This window comes from Puma concolor, chromosome C1 (genome assembly GCF_028749965.1).
Source record: "Puma concolor isolate L17-30 chromosome C1, mPumCon1.1.hap2, whole genome shotgun sequence".
In the NCBI taxonomy this organism is placed as follows: domain Eukaryota; kingdom Metazoa; phylum Chordata; class Mammalia; order Carnivora; family Felidae; genus Puma; species Puma concolor.
Window position 1 is genome coordinate 21,891,011 of NC_141674.1, and position 27,419 is coordinate 21,918,429.

Here is a 27,419-nt window from a genome sequence, read left to right on the forward strand (position 1 = left end):
AGCTAACTATTCAGGAGCTGATAATTCTGTTTTCTAAATTAATCAGCCCCATGATGCTTCTTGTCTTCCTCACTACTGATCTTCTGGTTTCTTCTGGATCTTCTGGTTTCTCTTTATGGAAGTAAATATACCATGGCCAAAAGTTAATCTTGAATTGATAAACTTGTTTCTTGTTTACTCCGGGTAAAATCTTGATGGAAAAATATTTATAAATATTTATAAATTAAGTAGCAGGAGATTTTTAAATGGTGGGGTTAAGATACTCATGTTTTGCACCACCAACACCTTACCTGATGTAATTAAGATTTATTTGTATGTGTAGCTTCTAGTGGTTACTGAGAATGTATTCTACGTCAAGTTATAGATTAAAAAAATTTTTTTAATGTTTATGTATTTTTGAGAGAGAGAGAGAGAGAGACCTAGTGAAAGCAGGGGAGGGGCAGAGAGAGACAGAGACACAGAATCTGAAGTAGGCTCCAGGCTCTGAGCTGTCAGCACAAAGCCAGACGCAGTGCTTGAACCCACGAACCATGAGATCATGCCCTGAGCCGAAGTCAGATGCTTAACGGACTGAGCAACTCAAGCACCTCTCAAGTTCTAGATTTTTAATAGAGTTGGATGTTCAACTTTATACCAGACAACTCAGTTATTAGTTGGTGTTCAAGACTCAGGATATACTAATGCTGGCCGAACTTAACTTTTACATTAAAGAGCTATCATGGCACAGTAGAAAATTGTTTAAGTAGGAATTAAATTTTATAAAGTTCTAGCTCCTACTCTGCCTCTACCACCTACTAAATAAAATAACCAGGACAAGTCTATGGCTCAGCTTCCTTATCATTCGAGCGGGATAATACCTTCTCTCTCTTGACTTGAAGATCACATGAGATGACAGCTATAAAAGCTCGAAATAAGAAAGCAGTGCACTAGGGTAATGTGGCGTGTTTTTGTGTGTGTATCACCATCTGCTGGTGAAAAATGGCTCATTATTTTAGCTTGGGAATACTGGATGTACAGCCTTAAAAATCTTGGATAAGCTCAGTGAAGCATTTATTTAATACCATAATTATTTACCTGTACCTAACAAAGAACAATCAGTGTCTTCCCTCAAAAATTTCAAATCTAAGAGTCATTCATTCACCAAATATTTATTGAGGGCTTTCTTTAGGCCAGGCACTATTTTAGGGTCTAAGAATATAATAGTGAATAAAAGAGTTCATCCCTAACCAATCTTACATTTTAATATCTTTTTTTGTAACCTTTATTCATTTTTTTGAGAGACAGAGACAGAACACAAACGGGGGGAGGGCCAGAGAGAGAGGGAGACACAGAATCCGAAGCAGGCTCCAGGCTCTGAGCTGTGAGCACAGAGCCCGATGCGGGGCTGGAACCCACCAACTGTGAGATCATGACCTGACCCGAAGTTGGACGCTTAACTGACTGAGCTACCCAGGCACCCCACCTGTCTTACATTTAATGTGGGAGGGCAAAAACTTTACACACACACACACACACACACACACACAAATATGATAAAGGAAATACTTGGGTTTTTTTTAATAACACCTGTATAATACATACTAAAACACAGGATTCTTTTTTTTTTTATTAATGTTTTTATTCTATTTTTGAGACAGAGAGAGACAGAACATGAGCAGGGGAGGGGCAGAGAGAGAGGGAGACACAGAATCCGAAGCAGGCTCCAGGCTCTGAGCTGTCAACACAGAGTCCAACGGGGGGCTTGAACTCAGACCGTGAGATCATGACCTGAGCCGAAGTCGGACGCTTAACTGACTGAGCCACCCGGGCGCCTCATAAAACACAGGATTCTTAAGAAAGCATTTAGGAACAAGAGTAGGATTTTGAGAAGTATAGTATTATGTCTACAGTAGATGACCTAGCAGTAACATGGTATAGTAGAAACCGGGAAAATCTGGTTCTGCCACTTATAGCTATGAGACTGAACAAATAACTTCTCTGATCTTAGTTTCTTCATGTGTAAAAATATAGATGACACTATTTAATCATAGTGTTATTGGCAATAATAGGCACTAAAAATGTCAGTTTCTTTTCCATCTTGTACAGTATGCTTAAGGTAGAAACAAAGAGGCAAAAGACTAGCAGGACAGTGTTTCTAGTATCCTTGGCAGGCTATGGTTTGCTTCAAAGAAGTATTCAGATAAACTAGTGGTCAATCAAAGGAAAAAGAAGACATTTAATAATTCAGGAATCTGGTTTGAGCCAAAATCTTAAGCTTCTATTACTACTAATAATTGCATAATAATATTGGTTGATTGGAGAAATCATCTGCTATCCCATTCCCTGGTCATATAGTAGTAGAAGTATCCCAAGTGCAGACAGTGACTAAGGAAGAATAAGTAGTCTGGACAATCAAAAGGTGACTTAATTATGTCTCAGAAAAATGTACAGTGTGTGTGTGTGTGTGTGTGTGTGTGTGTGTGTGTGTGTGTCTGTGTGTGTGTGTCTGTGTCTGTGGGGGGAATGGGTGCTGAATAAAATAAGATGCATAAATTATATAAGATGCATTCCCTGGCTTCCCTGCTGTTGAAAAAGCCCTGAGTACATTTCTGCTGGTAAGTAGAAAAAATTTTGAAATGATACTTTATGTTTTGAAACCAGTAACATTCTTTTATTCACAGTGTCCTCTTCTGTAACACCGTATTTCTGATATTGTATCACTTTAATAAAATAATCATGTTTCATGTTTATTCATGTTTTTATAGCAAGAGCAATATGAAAGTACCATTGGATTCAAACTTCCCAGTTACCGAGCAGCTAAGAAATTATGGAAAGTCTGTGTAGAGCATCACACATTTTTCAGGTATTGTTCTCACTTAAGTATTTTTCAAGGATAAGTTATGCATGTTTCTATTTTAAACCTGCTATTGAAATTCCCTTCTTTGTATGTCTGGCATTCTTTTATTTAGCTCAGGTGAGATCATCTTAAGCGAGACAAAATAAATCCACTTCTGTTCCCTTGGGTTGAAAAACATGCCTCAACATTCCCAAAGCACCTTTCTGTGTATGATGGAAGGAGAAAAGAAGTGAGAAAAAGGAATCTGTATTTATTAGGGGCTCTGTGATCATCTTAACTGGAGCTAAACTAAATTCAGTCTGTCAGGAAGAAGTACCCTGACCTACCTCCACATGGAATTTCTTTAAGCAATGCTTAACTACTTTCTGTGGGGCTGTTCTATTAGAAGGTGAAAGGTAGGAAGCTGATCATTATCTTGGCTCTAATCAACCCCAGAAAAGAAGTACAGAGAACCATCTTTAAAGCCCAGTTGTATCAGATAATCAGAAGATGGGAGAAAGTTTAATCTGCTCTACTCTTCAAGAGGCTACATCATTAACCCCTTGTAGTCATTTACCAAACATTTTCTGTGTGCTTACCCTTTGTATAGGCACTGTAGTAGGCATTGAGAATATACCACAAGATAGTTCTAGTCCCTGTCCTGAGGGAACAGTCTAGCAGAGAAGACAGACCTTAGACAAGTATTTACCTGCATTGAAAGGAGAGTCAGCTAGGGGTGCCTGGGTGGCTCAGTCGGTTAAACATCTGACTCTGGATTTTGGCTCCGGTCATGATCTCACAATTTGTGAGACTGAGCCCCGAGTCAGGTTCTGTGTGCTATCAGCACGGGATTCTTTCACTCACTCTCTCTCTCTGCCCTTCTCCCGCTCCCCTTCTCCCCCTCTCACCCTGTGTGTCTCAAAAATAAATAAACTTACAAAAAGAAAGAAAGAAAGGAGAGCCAGCTAGTTTTGTCCCTTTGCCTTTTAAAGAAAATGTTATTATGTGAAACTGCATACATAGTAAAGAAAGTGGTATAATGAACTGCCCTTGTACCTACCTTTGGATCTATCACCCAGCCTAAATATTATCACCTCAAGACCATTCTTGTTTCATCTATATCCCCCCTACCCATTCCTTCCCACTCCCTTCCAGAGTATTTTGAAGCAAATCCCAGATTTTATGTCAGCTGGCTCTTTATGAATGGCTTTTAAGAGAGATGACCATGATATCTTCTACTTCTATTTGTATGTTCATATCATCCTTAGCACCATAGCACACTGGACAGGAAGAAAAATCAGGGAAAAGAACATTTTAATTCTCAGTGCAGGATAAACATAAAGATGCACTTCATAACCAATTAAGGAATTTTAATTATTGGCATTGAAATATTTCCCTATGTTCTTATCATCCTCTTCTTTAAAATCAAACCAAGAAAATAGAGTTTTTAAAAAGGGTAAGAGTGAAAAGGAGTTTTTTGAATGTTTCATATTTATGGTATAGACTTCAGCTAGAGCCAAAGTGTTTACTTGTAGGACAGCATATTTAGATCTGTTTATCAAAATAAGAGAATATATTAATATGTGATGCCTCAGCAAACAAAAGGAAGTAAATATTTGCTGAATTAAAATAAACTACCCCAAAGGGAAGAAGTACTCTCTTTTTGGTAGTATTTGATATAACAATTTATGTATTTATTCAGCAAACATTTATTGAGTGGCAAATTCATGCCAGGCACTATGCCAGGAGTGAAAACACAACGGTAAATAAATCATAGTCTTTCTCCTTTACCCATAGAGAGCCCAGAGCCTTGTAGTGGAGACCACCACATAAATAGATTGTTTCAGTTCAGTGTAGTAAATGTCCTGGCAAAAGAGATTATAGGGATATAACGTAGAAAGAAGATGGGGTTCCTAACTATGTTAAATGCACCAAATAACCTATTTAATGGGTTCATAGGCACTAACTGAGTTCGGAGTGCCTTTGACAAAATTATTATTTTGTATTTTTCAACAGTTTTTAAAGTGTATTTATTTATTGAGGAGGGGAGGGGCAGAGAAGCGGAGAGAGAGCATCCCAAGCAGGCTTTGCACTGATGCGGGGCTCAAACCCATGAACCATGAGATCATGAACTGAGCCCAAGTCGAGTCAGATGCTTAACCAACTGAGCCACCCAGGTACCCTGACAAAATTATTATTTTAATAGAATGGAAAAAGTACTCTGGGCTTGGACCCCGTTGCTGCCCAACCTCTTAATAGCTATGTGATCTTAAAACAGTAACTTCTTTTTGAAAGTTCAGTTTCTTGTATCTGTAAAGTGGTGAAAATATTACAGTGCTATAAAAGCATTTTGAAAACCATAAAGCCCTATCTATAGGGATATATGATGATATTATTAATATAGGCCTCAATTAAATTATACATGTTGCTTTGAGAAATGATGTAGAATTAAAATAATGATTGCAGGGGCGCCTGGGTGGCGCAGTCGGTTAAGCGTCCGACTTCAGCCAGGTCACGATCTCGCGGTCTGTGAGTTCGAGCCCCGCGTCGGGCTTTGGGCTGATGGCTCAGAGCCTGGAGCCTGTTTCCGATTCTGTGTCTCCCTCTCTCTCTGCCCTTCCCCCGTTCATGCTCTGTCTCTCTCTGTCCCAAAAATAAATTAAAAAACGTTGAAAAAAAAAATTAAAAAAAAAAATTAAATAATGATTGCTTGATTAGAACTCCGTCTTAGTAACTGTAAGGAAACTATGAGATTAATTCATGATTTCTTTAATCTCACAGTCTCATTAGAGAGAAATAATATGTATAATTGTGTTTTTCTCCCTCTGTAGACTGACATCTACAGACACCATTCCTAAAAGCAAATTTCTTGCCCTGGGATCCAAATTTCGATACAGTGGCCGGACTCAGGCTCAGACCAGGCAAGCTAGTGCTCTGATTGACAGGCCTGCTCCACACTTTGAGCGTACAGCAAGCAAACGGGCATCCCGGAGCCTTGATGGAGGTTGGTATTGAATATTAATGATTTCCTGTGATCCTAACTCATTAGGGAGAGATAAAAGAAGTACAGTTGTCTGTAAGGGAGCCAAATGAAAGAATCTCAGTGGTAAGTGAAATGGATACTAATTGTCTGTTTCAGTGGGCTCATCTTAAGAAAAGTAGAACCATAGTTCAGAGAGAGTAGTAACTAGATCAAGGTTCCACTGCTAGGTAGTAGTGGATAAACACCATTAGAATTAGGATTCAGAATATTTACCACAGAGTGAACACCTAATGTAGTATACTGAACTAAAACCCTCTTGAATGTTTTGAAATAGTTATTTTTTCAAGTAGGAAAGAGGAAAAGCATCTCACTCACTAGAGCGGTCATGTAAAAAGTTTAGATCATTTGTCATGTGGCAGTTAGAGATAGAAAGAGCAGTTGTGTTATTGGAGTCTCTAAATTTTGTTTAAACAGGAAATAGATAAGTTTCATGATTGTATATAAAACAGAAGATCTTTCTGAATTTTTCTTAGTCTCAAGGATTGAGAGTATTACTGAAATAAAGTAATAAGTCATATTCAGTATGTGGCTAATAAAAATTTCAGAAGGTAATAACCAAAATAGAGTATTATAGATTATATTTATTAAGGACTCACCAAGACCCAGCTCTATGATATCTGCTGTAAAAGCAAGGTGCATGTTACAGAAGTTAAAGGTTTGGGTTCTGGAATCAGATAGCCCTGGTTCCAAGCTCAACCCCTGCATTTATGATCTATCTTCTGGGTCAAGTTACTTAATCTCCATGCCTTGGGTTTCCCATTTATAAAATGGGCATGACAATAATATAATTGTACCTCAAAGAGTTTTCATGAAGAATAAATCAGATGATGTATATATGGTGCTTAGCACAATGGCTGGCACTTAATAAGTGACCACAAAATATTAGGTATCATTAAGATATTGTTAATTTTCTGGCCGCAGCATTATTACTTTGTTTTATATCATCCAAAATTATGCTGCCATATTTTGATTTATTGCACGATGGGAACATATATCAGAGACACCTTGCTCAGTTTAAGAGTGTCACACTTGGAAAAGAGATGACCCAAGCAGAACTTTTATGCTTCCACAGTGCAAGTCATACTTCTTTCTTTCTGATGTTTCTCTACTGTCCTGAGTTTGAAGGGGCCGTTTTAATAGTAACAGAACAAGGCAGATTGCAGGCTTTGTCTTCTTCAGTCATCATGGCAACATTTGGAATCTGGCTCAAAAATTAAATAACTTTTCTTAAGATAGGATAGCTAATAAGTGGATTGGGGTACATACTGGTTTGACTCCAAAACCCATGTTCTTTCAGATACTTACTCACTTATTCCTTTGTTCAGTAACTTATTTTACATTTCCTATGTGTCAGGTATTGTTCTAGTCAATGGAGATAAAGCTGTGAACATACAAACATGGTCTCTGCCCTCACACGGCTTACATTCTCTGGGTAGAAACAAAGATAAAACAGTATCAGATAGTGATAAGTGCTATGAAGAAAATAAAAATAAAAGAGAGTGATGGGATAAAGAGTGCCTGAGGATGGGAGACACTGGAAGGCTGTTTGAGATTGAGTGGTTTGTATCTAAATGTAAATTTAGAAGGTTACTCTGAGGAGCTTCATTTGAACTGAGACCTGAATTATGAGAAGGAGCCCGCCATCCCAAAACCCAGGGGAAGAACATTCTCAAAGAGGGAGTAACAAGTACAAAGATCTGCAGGTAGGAATGAGCTTGGCATGGGTCTAGATCAGTGCTGTCTCATAGAACTTTGTGTACCGATGGAAATCTGTTTGGTGATGTCCAGTTTAGTAACCTATGGCCACATATGGCCAATTGTGAACTTGAAATGTGGCTAAGTTACTAAGGAACTGAATTTTAATTCAGTTTACATTTAAATAGCCATATGTGGCTAGTGGCTCCCATATTAGACAGCACAGGTCTAGATCCTAGTAAATGGAAGGGAAAGGAGTAAAAACAGTAAGTAAGGTCAGGGGTGCCTGGGCGGCTCAGTCAGTTAAGCGTCCAACTCTTGATCTCAGCTCAGGTCTGATCTCAGGGATCAAGGTTTTGATCTCAGGGTCAAGTCTTTTTTTTTTTTTTTTTTTTTAATTTATTTTGTGAGAGAGAGAGTGAGCATGCTCATATGCACGTGGCGGGAGGGGCAGAGAGAGAGGGAGATAGAGAATCCCAAGCAGGCTGCACACTGTCAGCGTAGAGCCCCACATGGGGCTCGAAGCCACAAACTGTGAGAGTTGATGCTTAACTGACTGAGCCACCCAGGTGTCCCTCGGGGTCAGGTCTTGACCTCAGGGTCATGAGTTGGGCTCGGTGCTGGGTGTGGACCCTACTTTAGAAAAAAAATAATGAGGTCAGAGAAGTAAGTGGAAGGGGCCAGATTGTCTAAGGCCTTATAGGCCATTAAAGAGTTTAGATTTTATTTTAGTTACAATAGAAAGCTATTAGAGGGCATGATGTGATCTGATTTTCCATTTTTAAAAGACCATTTTGACTGCTGGGTGAATGCTCCATCGAAGGAGCAGTAAAGCAGAAGCATGGTGAAGTCTGTTGCAGGATCTGGGTGAGAGATGATGACAGCTGGGGCTTAAGTATTGGCAATGAAGAAGGGGAAAAGCGGTCAGAGATACATTTTGGAGGTAGGCCTGACAGAATTACTGATAAATTAAGTGTTGGAAATGGCAAGGAAAAGAAAACCAAGATTTATTCCTAGGTTTGATCATTTAGTACAATGGGAAAGTCTGAGAGAGAAGCACAGTTGGGGATATGGAAAATCAAAACTTCTGTTTTAGGCATGTTAAGTTTTAAATATGATCACTCAATCCTTATGTCTGCCATATTTATATAACACCATCAGGCATCTCCTTCTTTGTCGAGTAAAGTATCCTACCTCCAGTTTACCTTGAATTTGGGGAGCTATTATTTTTGTTTGTTTGTTTTTATCCCTAATTTTCAGTGAAAACACTAAGGTTGGAAAGTTTAAGTGACTCGTTCAGTGTCTCACAGATAGTAAGTTGCAAAGCTAGGACAAAAACCTATGTTTGTCTGATACCGTATCCCATGGCTTTTTCCACCAAATAGAAATTCTTCGTTGTTTAGATACTATGTCTGATGTATCCTCTCTTTGTAATAGCAAAAATAACCAAAGATTCAAGTATTCATGAGTTTTGGTATCTTGAACAATTTAGAAAGCTTTACTTATAGAGAGATTTATGTTACTTTTAGAAATCACATCCTGTCTCTGTTTTTTTTCTAGCTATAGAGACGTCACAGTTCAAGACTTTAAAAAATCTTGATGTCTCTATTGACTAACATTAGCTAGTTCTTATTAAATTATACTCTATGTTTTTAGGGGGGTAACTCTCAAAAACTATGTCTTCAAAATGCTGTAGTACTGGTTGCGATTCCAAAACTAAAGCATGTAAGACAATTCTAAAGGAAGATAGCTTTGGTGGCCTGACCATTAGTATCACAGAGTTTTGGGACTGGGAAACAATTTTTGGAAATAATTTATTCCAGCCACCTAATTTTATAGAAGCGAGCCTAAAAAGTAAATTCTCCAAAGTACGTGTATCCTAAGTACAAACTTAGAATAGAATCCTGTACATTTTCTGGTCAGTCCCTTTTTACCTTCATATATCCCATGATGCTTTCTTTGTATCTTTACATCCTGAGAATTTTTTTTTAAGATGCACAACTACATCTTAAATCATCAAGATGACTGGTCTTGATAATTACCACAATTCTTGTTACATTGTAAGTGCTTAATAAATGAATGTTGAAAATAAGATTGTTAATTTTTCCTGTTGAGTTGAATGTGAGCAGAATTTTATGCTCTACTTTCTATTTGATGTTTTAAGTGCATTAGAATATCCTATTACAACTGTTGTCCCTCTCTTTAATTTTTTCCACTTGGGAGAAAAGTATTGTTGTTGTTTTATTTTTCAAACCTTCACTCAAATCCTGATGACTAATGAAGTTAAATACCTTTTCATAGCTTATATAGGTCATTTGTATATCATCGTTTCTGGAGTGCCTGTTCAAATTTTTTGCTCATATTTTTATTGTGTTGTCTGTCTTACTAGTTTATAGGAGTTCTTTATCCATGTCTCATTCCCAAACTCAGGGAGAAAGCATCAGTATTTCATAATTAAGTATGATGTTTGTTCTAGGGTTTGTTAGCTACCCGTTATCTGATAAGGAAGTTTTCTTTTATTCCTAGTTTCCTGAGAGTTTTTATAATAAACAAATGGTGACTTTTAATTCATTGGTTAATGTACATCTGACCTTTGAAAAACTTGATTTTGAACTGCATGGGTCTACCTACAGGCAGATTTTTTTGATAAATATAACATAGTGCTATCAATGTATTTTCTCATCCTCACGATTATCTTAATAATATTCTTTTCTCTAGCTTACTTTATTGTAAGAATACAATATATAATATATGTAACATATAAAATATGTGTTAATCAACTGTGTTATCAGTAAGGCTTCCAGTCAACAGTAGACTATAGTAATTAAGTTTTGGGGGAATTAAAAGTTATATACAGATTTTTAACTGCATGGAGGGGTTGGTGTCTCTAACACCTGTGTTGTTCAAGGGTCAGCTATAATAATATGATTTTTCTCCCTCTCTGTATTAAGTGGTAGATTACACTGATTAATTTTCTTTTTTCTAAAATTTTTTTTTTTTTCAACGTTTATTTATTTTGGGACAGAGAGAGACAGAGCATGAACGGGGGAGGGGCAGAGAGAGAGGGAGACACAGAATCGGAAACAGGCTCCAGGCTCTGAGCCATCAGCCCAGAGCCCGACGCGGGGCTCGAACTCACGGACCGCGAGATCGTGACCTGGCTGAAGTCGGACGCTTAACCGACTGCGCCACCCAGGCGCCCCAACACTGATTAATTTTCAGTCATTAAACCAACTTTACATTCTTCGAGTAAATGCAATTTGATTATGTTTTTCTTACTATATTATTTTAGAATTTTTTGTAACTATTTTTGTAAGAGAAGCCTGTCATTTTCTTTTTTCGTGATATTGTCAGGTTTTAGTATCAAGTTTATGCTGGCCTCCTAAATCTCTTCAAAAAACTAACTTTTACGTTTTTTTATACTATAAATATTCTAATTTAATTTATGCCAGTTAATATCTTCATTATTTTCTTTCTATCTTATTGAGCTGTTGTTTTTAATTTCTTGAAATGGATACCCTTTGCTGTTCATTATTTCTTTCAACCTAACCTTAGAATTTAAGTGACTTGCCTAAGGTCACATAGCAACGAAATTAGTAGAGTCTAGGACTGTTCTCCCAGACCCATGTTTTTACTCTTCACCGTGACAGCTTTTTTTTTTTTTTTTTAGAAGAAAGAGAATAAAAAATAGTAATAATCATTGAGTGCTTAGTATGTTCCAGACACTGTTCTAAATATTTTACATATGGTAGTATCTTTTAAGCCTCTGAATTACATATAAACCAAATAAGACAATTTTTTTTAGTTTTGTTTCCAAATGTCTTTTTTTTTCTCTGTGTGCTGTCTTCTCAGTACAAGAATTAGAAACAGGTCTATGGAAACTAATTTTCCCTCTTTTTCCTAGATCCTTCTAGGAATCTTGAGAGAGAGATTTTCCCTGTTAGACCCCTCCATATATATGTATATATATGCCTCTAAGCTGGAGATGGAAACTTTTACAAGAATTGTTTTATAAGGGACCTCACTCTAATGATATGAATGAACGCTCCCTTTTCTGTTATATCTGGTGTTCAGAGCATCTGCTTCACCAGCTGAAGAGCTAAAATTGGTTCAGATCCCAGTTTATACGTTAGAATAGTAAGTCATAAGGATAGCTAATAATGATAACAAGGCATTCAGCTTATATTTTTGTTCTACCTTTTGCTTTTCAAACCATTTCCATATATCCTAATTAGTACCAACAACCTAATGAACAAGAAGCATTTAGGAATTCTTGGTTTAATCATGAGGAAACTGGGCACAGAAAAGGTTATAACTTGCTAGGGTCGTTTAACTGGGTAGTTCATCCATTCAGTGGGTCGTGGTTGCAGTGATTCTTGCCAGGGGGTACACCGGTATCATCTTTAGAGCTTTAAAGCAAAACACGTGCCCAGGCCTTACTTTGAGATCCCTCATCTGTCTGTGGTGGACTTGAGCATCAACTGTTTGTTTGGGTTTTGTTAATGTTCATCTATTTTGAGATAGAGAAAGAGTGTGTGCGTGTGTGTGTGTGTGTGCGCGCACGCGCGTGCGCAGGGGGAGAGGCAGACAGAGGGGGAGAGAGAGAATCCCAAGCAGGCTCCACGTTGATCACACAGCTAAGTCCCACAGACCGCAAGATCATGACTTGAGCCAAAATCAAGAGTCTGACGCTTAAGCAGCTGAGCCACCCATGTGCCCCCAGCTGCATTTTTTTGTTTTTCAAGATCTGCAGCTGATTTATGTGGGCCCTCTGATAATGAAACCACTGATCCACTCCATACCTATTGTGCCTATACCATACTAACAGAAATTGTGTAAGTAACAGAGCTAGATCTAAAATTTAAGTTTCCTTTTATTCAATATGATAGTTTTGAGTTTTACTTTTCACTATTCTAATATATAACTGCCCCTAAGTTTCTGTTGTTTTTAAACAAGAACAATATAATACTAGAATTAATGGGTCCATAAGATTATCACAACACTCTTCTTTGTCTAGACATTCAGAAATGGGAAGTAATTGAATTTTTAAAGTTAAGTGTTCTCTATATATGCACCTAAATCTTAAAATAGCTAACAAATGAATTCACAAAACTGAAGAGCCAAAACATCTTAAAAAGTAATCACTACCCCCAATAATGTAGATATAGTAAAAAGTATTGGATTGTACAACTGAATGGATGAATTATATGGTATGTGAAGTGTATCTCAATAAAGATGTTTAAAAAAAAACAACAACCAGAGTCACTACCATGATTCTCAGTTGCAATCCATACTTTGTAGCCTTTTAAAAAATGTTTGTTTGTTTGTTTGTTTATTTATTTATTTATTTATTGAGAGACAGCCTGAGCGGGGGAGGGGCAGAGAGAGAGGCAGACACAGAATCTGAAGCAGACAGCAGGCTCTGAGCTGTCAGCACAGAGCCCGATGCGGGGCTCAAACTCATGAACCATGAGCTTGTGACCTGAGCCAAAGTCAGACACTTTAACCGACTGAGCCACCCAGGTGCCCCTGTAGCCTTCTTATTGAGAAAAGGAAAGAAATTTGCCTCTCTCCAGGGCTCCCAGGTGATATCTTCCACTTGAATTTCCTATCAGTGTGTGCATAATTAATTTTTGCCCTACATACTGTTGAAATATTAACCCGTGACAAAGAAATATAAGGACTTAGAGATATGACATTAAAAGTTATTGATATTTAGCATTTTTAAAGTATTTTTTATGTCCGTTGAGTATGCCTTCCCTAACTGTCCTATAGAGTTAATATCTTCCACATTTTACAAATGATGAAACTTTATGCCTCTGTTTCTAACTGCCAGTTTCCACACTTATACCTACTTTTCCATAGACGGTACAGATTGCCAGGGCTAGGAATACTGAAGACATAAATCATTTGGCTCTGCAGTATTAGTATTGGATTAAAACCAAATGCAAGTGGCAAAATAACACATGGTGAAAGCATGGGCTATGTTTCTATGATGCCAGGCAGAGTTGAATTAATTCTTTGAGAGGAGGTGTGAATACACATGTATAATGATAGTTTAACACAACTGTGAGCAAAATATTTTGTCACATTCCCCTGTGTTGTTAGATTTGGTCTGCCATCTGCCATTCTTGCATTGAGTAGTTTAGAGCACCCATGAGTAGCAAGGACTTGAAAGAGGCCACAGAGTTTTCACTGGAAGGAAGACAGATGATTCTTACATTTCTACTGTTTTTCCTACGTATTATCTGAGGAATGATTTCTTTCACTGGAGATCATTACAGGGTAACAAGCATTTTTTTTCTTGGTGTTGTATGTGTAAGGTAGTTGTGAATTCCAATTTTTTATCTGTTCTGATTCATGGAATTCCTGTGTTTTGGCTAATATATACTGCCTATCAATCTAAGTTTATCACGACAAATTCAGTATATTCAGTTTAAGAAAGCAGAAGAAAGTGTACAATAAAAATTGTAAGTATTTCTGGAGCACCTTGGTAGCTCAGTCAGGTGTTTGACTCTGGCTCAGGTCATGATCTCACGGTTCGAGAGTTTGAGTCCCATTTCAGGATCTCTGCTGTCAGCGCAGTCTGCTTCATATCCCCTGTCTCCCTCTCTCTCTCTGCCATTCCCCCACTTGTGGTGTGTGTGTGTGTGTACACACGTGCACATGCATGCACGCACTCTTTCTCTCAAGGGTGAATGAACATTAAAAAATTTTTTTTAATTGTAAGGATTCCATGCAAAATAATTAAAATTCAAAAGTCTCAGTACATAAAGGATAATGATCTGTCATCAGAAATATTAAATCCTGTGGAAACACACTTCATTCCTAGACACTGCCAGATAAATGAGGTTTACTACAAAGTGTGTGTATAGGTTTTCTTTTAGTCCCTGAAAGAATGAAGATAAAAAATCATAAAAAAGAGTGTGAGTAGTTGTTTTTGAAGTAAGTGATCGGAAACTTAGATACTAATGGTCCAAACCAGAACAACTATTAACTCTGGAAAGCTCAAGCTTTTGTCATAAGCCTGTATTGCATATACTCTCTAAAAGAGTCTATATATAACCTTTTCCCTAAGTCAAGGTTTCTTACCCTCAGCAACCTTGGCCTGTACACACTACCAGGGACCCCCTACTACCTCTCTCCCCAGTTGTGACAATCAAAAATGTCTCCAGATGTTCCCAAATATTCTCTGGGAGACAAAATCACCCCTGGTTGAGAACCACTGCCCTGGATATATTAGAGAAGAGAAACTATAATACAAATTGGTACGATTCTGAGAGAGGGTAGGACAGAACTCAAAAGGTTGATTTTTATTTTTTTAAGGACTAAAGGCCAAAGGTTTTGAATTCATACTATTTTAATCAAGTGACTTATTAAAAAGGAAAGTGTCTGGTTCAAAGATTCGCCCTTAAACAAGCATCAAAAAGTGTGCATGTCTTACCAGAAGATCAATTTATCAAGTTATTTTGTATGCATTCCAAGCAGGATTTACAGAAGAAATCAGACTTGATCCTTCTTTCTTGGAATATGTATTTTAGGTTTCTAAAATCACTTGTAAATAAATGTATCTTTTAAAAGACATTTCTTTTCTTTTTTTGAATGTGTATTTATTTTTGAGAGAGAATGAGACAGAGCGTGAGTTGGGGAGGGGCAGAGAGAGAGACACACACAGAATCCGAAGTAGGTTCCAGCTTCAGAGCTGTCAGCACAGAGCCCAACGCAGGGCTTGAACTCACAAGCCTTGAGATCATGACCTGAGCTGAAGTTGGACACTTAACCAACTGAGACACCCAGGCACCCCTAAATAAATGGATCTTTATTTCAAAAAGTCTTCATGAAAGGAATCAGACTTAATTAACCCTTTGCTTAACAAGGTTAAACAATCTTGCTAACTTTTTAACAAAAAGAGTTTTTAATTTTCTTATTTTGATACCCCCTTATGGGCCACGATAGCACAGTTTAGCTTTTCTGTTTTTGCTTTTTTATTGCCATCAGTTACCCGGCAGAGCACTGATGATTTATTTTATACCTTCTGTATGATAGCCCACTGGACACTGTGTCCTCGATTCACAATTATTTTACCTGGTGACTTTGAAGTAGTACAGTGACTCTTGCCTTCACTGATTCTTTCCTTTTTCCTTTCTCACATAGCAGCGGCTGTTGATTCAGACAGAAGTCCTCGGCCCACTTCTGCACCAGCCATTGCTCAGAGTCAGGTCACAGAAGGCAGTGTTCCAGATGCATCTGTCAAAAAAACAGTGGTCTCTAAAGCACAGAAGGAAACAGTGAAGTTCGAAGTGAAAAAGGAAGAAGAGCCACCGGAGCAAGCTGAGCCGGAGCCCACAGAAGTGTGGAAGGTATGTCATAAGTCCCAAATATCCAGCTCATTCACTTTCTGATTCAGACGGATTAACTCCTTGACCAGGAAGGTTTTCAAAGCACCGATTCTTGTACAATTCTAACAAAGTGATTTCTTCTTTACTCTTTCTGGAAAAAAGTATTCCCCATGAACCTGTAAAATATTTTCATAGAATGATGTCATGAAAACTAAGCCATCCGAGAAGTTTCAGGTGACCTACCTACACCTAACTTATATCTAAAACAAAACAAAACAACAAAACGCATCTAGAAAGCACATCAGCACTGTGATCATCTGCTTTTAAAAATAATTTTTACTCATCCAGAAAGAATCTTCACATTCTTTTTTAAGAGTAAGTTCTGCTAGGACAAATTGAGGTTTGCTGGAGGGGTGGGGAGGGGGGAGGCTAAAAGGGGAAGGGAGGACACTTGTTGGGATGAACACTGGGTGTCATACATAGGGGATGAATCACTGGAATCTACTCCTGAAATCATTATTGGACTATATTCTAACTAAATTGGATGTAAATTAAAAAAAATAAATAAATAAAGAGTATGCTCTAATAGGATTAAAATATAACTTGATTCCCTAAGAGGAATATGTGTGCAACATACCCAGAGAATATCCTAGTATTGCCTAAAGCATATCTATATGGTTGTTCAAATCAAATTGCTTACAAAAAGGGGAAGATTCTTATGTAGGAGAGGTTATGCCACTGAGTTGCTTACAGTTCTGAGTTGATTGTACTCACAGTCACTGATCTTGTTCAAAAATCACCAATTAGCAGATTTCCCAGTACTAACTGTAAATGGACTGATCTTTTATGTGTTGGTGAGCTTTTTAAACACATTTAAGCAGTGATGGAGTTGAGGTGTTCAGATTTATTGACATAAATACAAGTATCACTATTGACCACAGGAGTTAATAAAGGCAGTTTTTTAAATTTACATCCAAGTTAGTTAGCATATAGTGCAACAATGATTTCAGGGGTAGATTTCCTTAATGCTCCTTACCCATTTTGCCCATCCCCCCTCCCACAACCCCTCCGAGAGGCAGTTTTTGTAAGAAAAATTACATTTTATATTTATTAAGAAATGTAAGCACTTACCTTAGTTAAGTGCTTTCACCTTGGCAGATGGATTAACCCTGTTCTTTTGGAGTCAGTTCAATATCTAGTTTATCTGTAGAGCATTGGACAATCTGGCTCTGTTTTGACTGTATTAAAAAACAAAAACAACTGTTCAACATGACATGCCATTTTTACTGTCCTCTGAGACTAACTTGAGTCCAGAGAGAGAAAAAAATTGAGTGAATGGTGGATATTTGCATTTTTTTACCTAGCCAAATGTGCATGACATTGGCCATCAGCTTCAGTATCAACAGTGCCATTTTAACATTAGACTACCTCAGGGTTTTTTTTTAAGTTTATTTATTTATTTTGAGAGAGAGAGAGAGAGAGCAGAAGTAGGGGAGGAACAGAGAGAGAGAGGGAGAGAGAGAGAATCCAAAGCAGGATCCACACTGTCAGAGGACCCGATGTGGGGCTTGAACTCACAAACTGTGAGATCATGACCTGAGCTGAAACCAAGAATTGGATGCTTAACCAATGGAGCCACCCAGGCACCCCTAGACTACCTCAGTTTTTACTGTTAGGATATCTCATCTGGCGCTTTTGACTATCCCTCCATTTGTTATACCAACTGGGAAGTGTTGGATTACTGGAGTTGGCAAAGGAATCCTTTTGAGTGGTTAAGATTCCTTTGGTGTTCTGCTAACTTACTTGTTCTTTAGCCTATAAATTAGACACATGTATCTTCAAAAATAGGTTCCCTTTGCTCTTGGGACCTTGGCAGAGTGGCAACATCACTTCCTGGTATATGCTTCCCATTTTAAGTGCCACTAGGTGATTTTCTTGCCAATTAATTCTGTATACATATATGTTTTGAGATACTTGTGTAGAGATCAGACTGAAAACCATCTCTAATAAACTTCCATTACTGTAATAGTGGTGACAGAATTAAGGGTGGCTCTAAGTTGATTTTATCATAGTAATAGAAAATAATTATGAAATTTACCTGAAGCCATAGTTATTATATAAAGCAATCGTAGTAATAAAATAACCTTGTGACTCTATAAATTTCTTTATCTAACATGAATTTGGTGCCAGATGGAGGTAACTTTTTGGCATCTTGAGTCATTTGACAAGACCTATTGGTGTGGAATAGTACTTCTCCCTATGTACACTTTTATCTCATTTAATATTCTCCCAAGGGGTATAGCTACCTTTGTTATTTGGCCTCCACTCTTAGACTGAAGTAGAGGTTCTCAGTTTCTTGGTGTTGGATTGCTAAGGACCCAAAGCAAAAAAATCATTATTCATTGAAACAAGTAATTTAAGCTTTACAAAATAACTTAAAATTATCATTTGCTAAACATTTACAACTCTATGGAGGTATTATCTCCACTTTAGCAATAAAAAACAAACTCAGAGAGGTTTAATAACTTGCTAATGACCACACAACAAATATGATGGGACTCATAGTAGAAATGACCCAAATTGTCAGTTATCCTGGTAGTTAGAAGTACTGTAGCTGGATCTGCTTACGACTTGACAGTGTCACAAAGGTTGGTGTTCTCTGGTCTACCCTCTGTCCTAGGGAAAATATCACAATGACCTTGTACTCCAAGGTAATGCTGCCAAGTGTGATCAAAAAGCGTGTGTCAAAACCACAGATTGGTGAGGTTCTGTAAAGAAGTTAATGATACAAAGTGATTGATTTGACCCTTAATAAAAAGTTTTCTAATTTTGAAATATCTACTGCTTTAGGCATTGCCCACTCTAAAATACTTCCTCTTAATAGTCTGGGTTTTTTAAATTTATACTTACTCCATTTGGGGTATATAAAATGACTATTACTAAAGGTATTTCAAAGGTAGACAGGAGGACTTAGTTATTCTCTTCCTATTACAAAGGATGAATCTTGTCCATCCAGCAAACACATGGGCTCTGGCTCCCTGGAGAGGAGATTACAGAGCGCTGAATGTTGCAGCTGAGCCCTCTGTGTGCTTATTTATAAATCAGCCTTGGAAGTAATTGCATGCATCAGTAACAATTTGGATTGAGTTTATTTTGATGTTTTGTTATCTAATAAACTCAAGGGTGAAACTGCCTCCTTAAATATATTGATCGACTAACAAATTTTTTTGTATTTACCTGCTTTGTGTCATATGTGGTTTATTATATGTGTGCTTTAACTGTAAAGATTTTCTTTTTGTTTCTATCATGTATGTCATACCTTGATATCTTCATTTGTAAATTTGTTTTTAAATGTTAAAATACTTCTAGATCATAAAAAGAAGCAAAAAAAAAAGCCACTTGCCGTATTTAAGCACAAATTATTCTTTGTATAAATACTTTTTTGTAAATAAGTATAAAAATGTTTTCTTCATCAACAGAATAATTATCTTAATTTTCTTTTATGATCATTTGGCTGTCCATATTACTTTTTCAGCCTTGAAAATATGATGGTGAACTAATAGACTACTATTGAGAGTAATGTCCTTCCCTGTAACACCCCCAGAAGACTGCATCATGTTGATTACATATCAGCTTATTTTGCAACCAGCTTAAAGATGCGGCTTATTTGTAACTAATGCGATTCATAGACACCTACTAACCTAAAATGTTTTTACCACTTTATTTCTTAAATGTAGGTGGAAAAAACCCACATCGAGGTCACAGTACCTACCTCAAATGGTGACCAAACACAGGTTTGTGCCAACAGGCCACTTGTTCCTTTTCTCCTCCCTCCTCAATTTTTTCTTCCCCCCAACTCCCTTTCCTTAAAAAAAATACTATGAAATAAAGGTTCAAACAAACTTCAGTGGGCCAATATTTTATCATTTTTCTTTTTTTTTTTTTAATAATGGCAAAACAGAAGCTTGCAGAAAAAACGGAAGATCTGATAAGAATGAGGAAGGTCAGCCATTTTTCACTTTCACAAAACTACATTACCATCACCCATGCTGACTTCTACAGTGCTTTAAAAAGACAGTGATCCATTCTTTTCATTGATTTCTCTTAATCAGAAGTTACTTACAAATAGTAGATATATATTTGTGTATGTATATGTATTTGCATATATTCACCTACATATGTATACCAAATTATTACTCTATACTATTTGTTGAAATTTTTCATTAAAATAAACTTTCCAGTAGGAAAATATCTTTTTAAACACAATGAGACAATTACTAAAGACCAAACCCGTCCAAAAGACCAAACGTTCTTTTAAACGTTATAAGAGGTATAACAGTTGGCACCATATTCTTAGAATCATTGACAATATTTGATGCATATTTACTATGGAAATCATCATAGCAGCACCTCCTGGTATTGTTATTAGCTATGTGTTTTGCTGCTCTGTGTCTTTTCTTCCCAAGTATAGAGTTGGATATATCAGTTCGTACGGAATGGAATATTGACTAATCATGTATAAAGTGCCCTTAGAATTTCTTATGAGAGGTATTAGAGGAATACATACTGTGGTATTACTAAGTATGAAATATGTCCAAAAAAGGTAAATAATGTTTTAAAGTATTTCTCTGTGCCGTGGAACTTCAAAGCTTCTTAAAGTCATGTATTTTAAGATACCCCTCAAACAGCTCAATTTAAAAAATGAACATAAAACAGCTTATTATGTAAGAAGCCAATGAAGCTAGGAGCACTGTCTTTTTAAATAACACCATCATATTCTTCCATCATTCATGGACAGGGTCATCGTTTTCTAGTGGTAATGTGTTCTGTGTGTGTCCTTGTAGTTTTGTGACCATTTCATGTTGGCATATGCTTCGCTGTGGACATTTAATTTTAAATATTTTTTTGGTTTGCCAGTTTGCAGTTTTTTCCCGCAAGAACAACATTTTAATTTTTTATGCTTTTCTGTTTTTCCCTCTTTCATTTTCACAGAAAAAGAGAGAGAGACTAGATGGTGAAAACATTTATATCAGACATAGCAATTTAATGTTGGAGGTTTGTATGAACTTGAAGCTTATTTCAGTTGGTTGCCTGTAGCCTTCTGCATTCTTCGCTGATTTCCTTTCTTTATGCTGTGTTTGGTTTTGCATGCCATTGCATGAAAGAATTTTAGGTTTAAATGCTTTTGCATGTTGGTAAACATGAAGATATGCAACCATCTCTCCTTCTGACTCTTTTTAGTTTCCATCTGTCATACTTCTCTAAAAAATATATGATTGGGACTACCTCTGTCTCTTGCGGTTCCATTGTTTTACCCACTTGTAGAAAAGTCTACATCGCTGTTAGAAGTTCCTTGAATTTTCCAAGAGTATAAACTCCCATATGTCCCAAGCATCAAATTTTTAACAATTTTTTTCATCTTCTGAACTGAGAGAATGTGGAAAAATAGGAAAATGATCACAATTCAAAATGGACTTAAAATATTGGGGATACCAGAAAATGACAGGAAAGTCAGGGAAAAGAAAAAGATGTGGGAAGGAAGGAGGGGACCTGGTATTTAATAAGTAGTTACTATGATATATGGTAGTTTAATTACCAAAACAGGTCTGTGGGCATAAGATTATTATTTTAAAGATAAGAAAACTAAGGCTTAGAGAAATTAATTTCCCTGTGGTCACAAAGCTAATAAATTGGTAAAGCTAGGATTTGAGTTAAGGGTCTATCCATTTCTATTAAACTATACTTTTTCCATATAGAGATAGCAACATACTGTGTACTATAGGAATTGTAAGGTCATTTTCTCGTTACATTCAACAGTGATGAGATTTTTACCAGACTTATGTTAGTAAACTTACCTAGTTTGGGCCTCCACATTAGATAGGGAAATATAAAACTAATTAGAAGATCAGAGGAACTCTGAGGAAAAAGTGAGGAACACGGATAATGTGTAGGAACATGGAAAAAGTGAGGAACAATAATAATGTGTAGAAAACACTGAGGTTACATTAGTTTACACATCACAAAGACTCTTATAGTTGACCAGATTATCTTACAATTTTGCTCAAGGCAGAGCCAAAAGAAATGAGTATAACTCTGACGTTGGGGATTGAACCTCAGTTTGAAGGAAATATAAATATATTGGAGGATGATAAAGGAAGTTGGTCCCTGCCTTCAAGAAGCTTAACAATGTGTGGAAGTAGGGAGGAGAGAAACAATACACAAGTAACCAAATAGAGATAAGATGACTTCAAGTTGTTACAGAAGCTGTGAAGAAAATAAACTGTATGCTGTGCTAAGGAAGGAGATCTACTCTGAATAAGATAGATGGTGAGGTTCTCTCTGAAAAGAAAACATATTAGCTGAGACCTGAAAGATGAATATATATGAAATGTGGTAAATATTATTAAACTGGAAATTTGGAGAAGCTTTTTTAGATAGATCTCTGGTTTAATATAATGGCTTCTAATAGTTACTTAACCTTGTCTTATTTTTTGTCAAAACATGTATTTTTGAGTGCTAGCTATGTATGTATAAGGTACTTTAATATAAATAATAAAAATTATGGCCAGCCTTCAGTAATCACGTACTGCGTGATGGGCACAATACCAAGCGTTTTTACATACATTTACCTCATGTAACATGAGATTTTTAAATCTCATGGATGTTTGGCAACTAGATCTCTTTGCTTTAGCCCATCACTGAAACTAGACCTAAACGGTTCTGCTTCTGAGATTAGGAAGAATGGCATATGTCCGTTGATGTCCTTGTTCTTGGCAAGGTAACCTCTCCCAATCTCAAACATGCCTTTTCCTTCACGGGTCTGTCTTTAGTGCTTCCTCTTGACTGGAACCTGCAGTGCCAATCATATATTTGTCATTTGTTCAATGAGGTGTGTTATGGCTTCTGAGACTCACAGAATCTCTGTGTGTGGTGTGTTTTTTTCCCCCAGCATTTCACTGACAGCCACAAGAGGGGATTTCTAAATAAGTGTGTGTTTGAAAATTAAAACTACTAACTACTTGTTGAGAACATTTTATATTTAATGGTTTGGTTTGGCTGCTGCTAAAATTATAAGATGATAAGCATCAAAAAGTGTCTAGCCTAAAAACAGCCCAAGTAATTTGGCTAACCATCATTCTCTAGTTTATGGTAAAAAGTTTTTTTGTCTCCCCCACCCCGCCAAGGAGGTTCTCCCAAGTTATCTGTCACTCTAGCAGGGTTTTTTTTGTTTTTTTTTTTTTTTCCTAAAGCATCTCTCTTCCCCCTACTCCTCCCCCACCCCCGCTAATGCTTTGTTCTGGCCAAATAAGGTCGAGTTCATTTTTAGATCTACCGCCTCCTCCTCCATCTCCCAGAGAGAACCTGTAGCAAGTGTCTATGACAAATTCTATTTGGAACAGGTCCCTTTGAGATCTTAATTTTACTCTGTGCCCCCACAGGTTTCTAACAGAGCCAGCTAAGAAGGATGGAGAAAGCTCCTTCAGAAGCTGCTGATTTTATTGCAACATTTATTTTCTCAGGTTCCAAGCCAATCCAAAGCTAGGCAAGAAGAACAACAAATCCCCACTCTCATATTAAGAGGCTAGCCTGGAGAGTTACAGTTTTACCATAGCATCCCTCACTCATTTTTGTTTTCCTCCATTCATACTTGTAACTCTCCCAGATGTGTTCAATTGTTCTTCAACCAAGCAGATGTAATTTCCAGTTAGGAGCTGGGTCACAGGGCCTTACATGCCTTGTGGGTCTCAGTTGCTCAGCCTATTACTGAGTCTTTGAGCAAGCTTGTTCATGCTTTTCTTTAGCTAGTAAACATGCTTTTCTTGCTTTCAGGTAGAATAAAAGTGCACACTGTTGTTTCCCCATGGTAAAGCCCATATTCGTGGGCTATACTCATTCATCCCAACAAGCAAGAGGTACTTTTATGGGGAAGCTACAGGATTGCCCTTTTTGGGTTAGTTTTCTCTTTGATCTCAAAGCAAATATAGATGGTTTAGTGTTGCAAAAATTAAAAGTATAGACTTAAAGGAATTTTATGAATATATATCTCCAGAATCAAAATTATGTCGTGTGCCTCGCCAGTTCTTTCTCCTATGCTATTTTCCCTTGGACGTTGCCTTTGAAAAAAATTTATTTAGGTGAAACATACATTGCTCCAGAAAAATTATTCAAACAAATTTTTATTTAAGTGAGTTCCAGCTTTTTTTTCCCCAAAAAAGGAACAACTAGTCTCCAAATTCACAGAGCATATTAAAAGATATATTTAATATTATGCTTTTCTTGGATACAGAGCTGCTGTGATATATAATAAACACAGAATTTTTAGCAGTCATCAAGTGACAGGCTCCCACATATTTTGATCTCAAGCATAGATCTCCTGACTTTTTTTGGAGAAGTATGTTGGGCAAAAAACATTTGAGTTTTTGTCTTCCAAGTAGTATTTCTCATTTTTTTTTCTTGCCAAGTCTACCTTTTGGAAATTTTATATGCCTCCTGCTACATAAACCTGAATATTATTTCTAGCTTTATTAACCTTAGTTTTGATCTTTTGTCTCTGGAATATCCCATTTAAGAGCTTGAACCTAGTTGTCCAGTATTCAATTCTGTTGGAACAGTTGAGATATTTTAAATTGTCAAGGAGATATATAAGGTATTTGATGAATTCTTGTTAAATCACTTCCAATCTGTTGAAAATTACTGGAAGAAGGTCCCTACTTTGAATTATACTAAGAGATGAAGTAAAGCTCTCAGAAGCTGGAAGGCATAAAACTTTTAGTTTGTGTGAATAATATTGGTAAAGAAAAAAAGTCATTATATTACATACCCAAGTGATTTTTCAGAGGCAGTAACAATTTGCTCTCGAGGCTTGAGCCAGGAATTCAAGTAATAAATTCTTACAACAAGAAAGGGCTTTTCTTATTTATGAAAACCAGCAATAGCCACCTAGTAAAAGGGAAGCAAAACGATCTCCAGGTAGAAATAGAGGGATGCTATATGTTTGCAACTCACCAAAGCAAAGCAGCCAATGGTGGCAGTTGCGTCTTCTATTATGTCCTTTGTTTAACTAGTTGCCCCTTATTTATTGCTATCTCCATCCTGCCTAAGCTGAGCCTCAATCAGTTCCTATCAAGCTGAGACTAATTGAGCTGTGAGATTACCTTCCTGGGATGAGGAGTTGGAGATCAAACACTGTGTCATAATGGGAAGAAAAATTGTAAAATTAAGGAGTGAGGTCCATGGGTTACATAACTGCTAAAAGCTGTGGGTTATGATGCTTTACTGCTTCCAAGAAAAGCACCTCATTAAAAAAAAAAAAAAAAAAAGGCAAGCCAATATACCATGTTGCATATTTAAAATTTGAATGCAATTTATGGATTCATAACATCTGCCCTGGATGTGGTGTGTTTTCTACCAGTGCCCGCAGTCTGATGGGCTTCCTTTGATGTGTTCTTTTTCTCTTGAGTATTTATTGTTTTGCATCTTTGTCCTTTCAACTATAGGATTTAGACAAAAGTCAAGAAGAGATAAAAAAACATCATGCCAGCATCAGTGAGCTGAAAAAGAACTTTATGGAATCTGTACCAGAACCACGGCCTAGTGAATGGGATAAACGCTTATCCACTCACTCCCCATTCCGAACACTTAACATCAATGGGCAGCTTCCCACAGGAGAAGGAGTGAGTACTTTGTCCATGTGACCACTTGTGAGAATGAATGAAATAAATGTTTTTGTGTATTAATGTTCTGTATCTGAAAGTAAGTTTAGAGCTGAAATTTGGTTTTGATTCTTTACCAGTTCATTGCAGCTTTAAGGCATGCATAATCAAACACTTGTTTTTTTAAGTCCTGTGGGCTACCCAGTGGAATTATAGGAGCCATTAGAACTACCATTAGATGATCAGACTCTTGAGAACTCCCTCCTTCTGGCTAGTGTGTGTTTACAAATTGACCATAAGCCAGTGGAACTTTATGTTCAAACTGTGCCTCCAAGGACCAGAGAGTTTACTAAATTTAGTAAGGTCAAAATTGGAACAGGATAAACATTTTTTTAAAACTTTATTTGAACATTTGCACAACTTAAAAATGTCTGGAATGGTTGACCACAATTATATAATAAACCAAGGAGGCCCCTAAGCCAGAGAATGCAGAATACCACATATTAGTGATTGTATTTCAATTTTAGAAAAACCGTTGACGATTTATTTTATCTTTATGAGTCACATCAAACTTTAACACATTGTTTTATAAGATAATCACAAGTAGAAGAAGTCAGAGACACCTTTGGGAGGCTGTTCTTTTTGTGTTATTGTTGTCATTACCTATCTTAGAAATCCTACACTTGACTAAATAAATCTGTGAAATGGAATATCTTAAAAGTTACCTTAAGCATGTATTTAAAAATTCTCGACTTAATCTTTAGCCTATTCAGGTTAATATTTATATAAATAGTCACAATGACTTAATGAGTGGTTATGATGATTTTTAAAATTATATGCTTGCTTTTTGCCAAAAGCAGTAGCAATTCTAGTTAAAGGTAGTGATGTCTTAATACCTTTAAAAAAAAACCACCTTGTTTTTATATTCAGAATTCATGGTAAACTATCCACGTTTGTCTAGTTTCTGGAACTGGAGAAGATGATAAAAATTGTCTCACAAAGGGTACTTTTTATATTTTTCAAAATGCGATTGGAATTGGCTAACAATTCACCAAGACTGGAGAATTCCCGAATATGGGTAGCTGGTTACTGGGGGTGACAGGATGCCGTTGTCCTTATTCATTGTCCTCTCTGCCTCCATTCCCTGATATAAATGGACATCCGTTTTGTATCCTAAATCTAGATAATGTACCCTGAACTAAGACAATGACTCTGCTTTCTACAAACCTAGATACCAGGAGAAATGTCTTGTTGCTATCATGCCTGGTTAACCCTCTCTGTAAACCATAACTGCATATTTTCTAGAAGTTTTCTTTTTGACTCTGTGGAAATAATAAAAGATGCTCAATTACTTCAAAAAAGTAACTTACTACTCTCTTGGATTAAGTTTGGTAAATTTGAATCAGTCTCCATTTCCAGAAAGCATCTTATATCTTAATAAAACCCTCCAGAAATCACCTCAGGGCTGGTTGGAAATGGATTCATTCTGTGGATTTAAAGAAAGGACTTTTTATAAGTTAGATTAGTGGGGAGTATTTGAGCCACTTTAGCTCTTATGTATATTACTCCTCTAAATGAATAACAGAATAAATAAGAACTGTACTATGATAACCTTTTATATAGGATAACTCCACTTTCTGGCATATCTTACTTTTTCTTTAATAATTAGGGCGATATTTCTGTTCTCTGGGGATACCTCTTCCGTCTTTGGCAGCATTGTTGTTGCATTGCAAGGCTACTGAATTTTATGTAATTTGTGTATGACCAGGTGAAGAAAATCTCTGTCCTTCCCTCGGAAAGAAAGGTTGGTGGGCCAGAGGTAAAGCTGCTGTTATGACTTGTGCTTCTTAATCCGAATTTGCTCTTGTCATGGC

General features: G+C 36.9%; 1 protein-coding gene across 22 annotated transcripts in view; it reads left to right on the forward strand.

Moving 5' to 3' along the window:
- EPB41 (erythrocyte membrane protein band 4.1) overlaps positions 1-27,419 on the forward strand; it is a 202,852-nt gene that overhangs the window by 134,523 nt on the left and 40,910 nt on the right. For 6 of the 22 annotated variants that reach the window (XM_086716229.1, XM_086716222.1, XM_086716243.1 and 3 more), the window contains exons 10-17: positions 2,745-2,842; positions 5,647-5,819; positions 15,708-15,913; positions 19,630-19,686; positions 19,854-19,895; positions 20,885-20,947; positions 25,390-25,566; positions 27,314-27,364. In XM_086716229.1, the coding sequence (XP_086572355.1) occupies positions 2,745-2,842; positions 5,647-5,819; positions 15,708-15,913; positions 19,630-19,686; positions 19,854-19,895; positions 20,885-20,947; positions 25,390-25,566; positions 27,314-27,364 (867 nt within the window). The remainder of the gene's footprint in view (positions 1-2,744; positions 2,843-5,646; positions 5,820-15,707; positions 15,914-19,629; positions 19,687-19,853; positions 19,896-20,884; positions 20,948-25,389; positions 25,567-27,313; positions 27,365-27,419) is intronic. The other 16 variants (XM_086716224.1, XM_086716231.1, XM_086716239.1 and 13 more) reach the window with 11 other exon arrangements.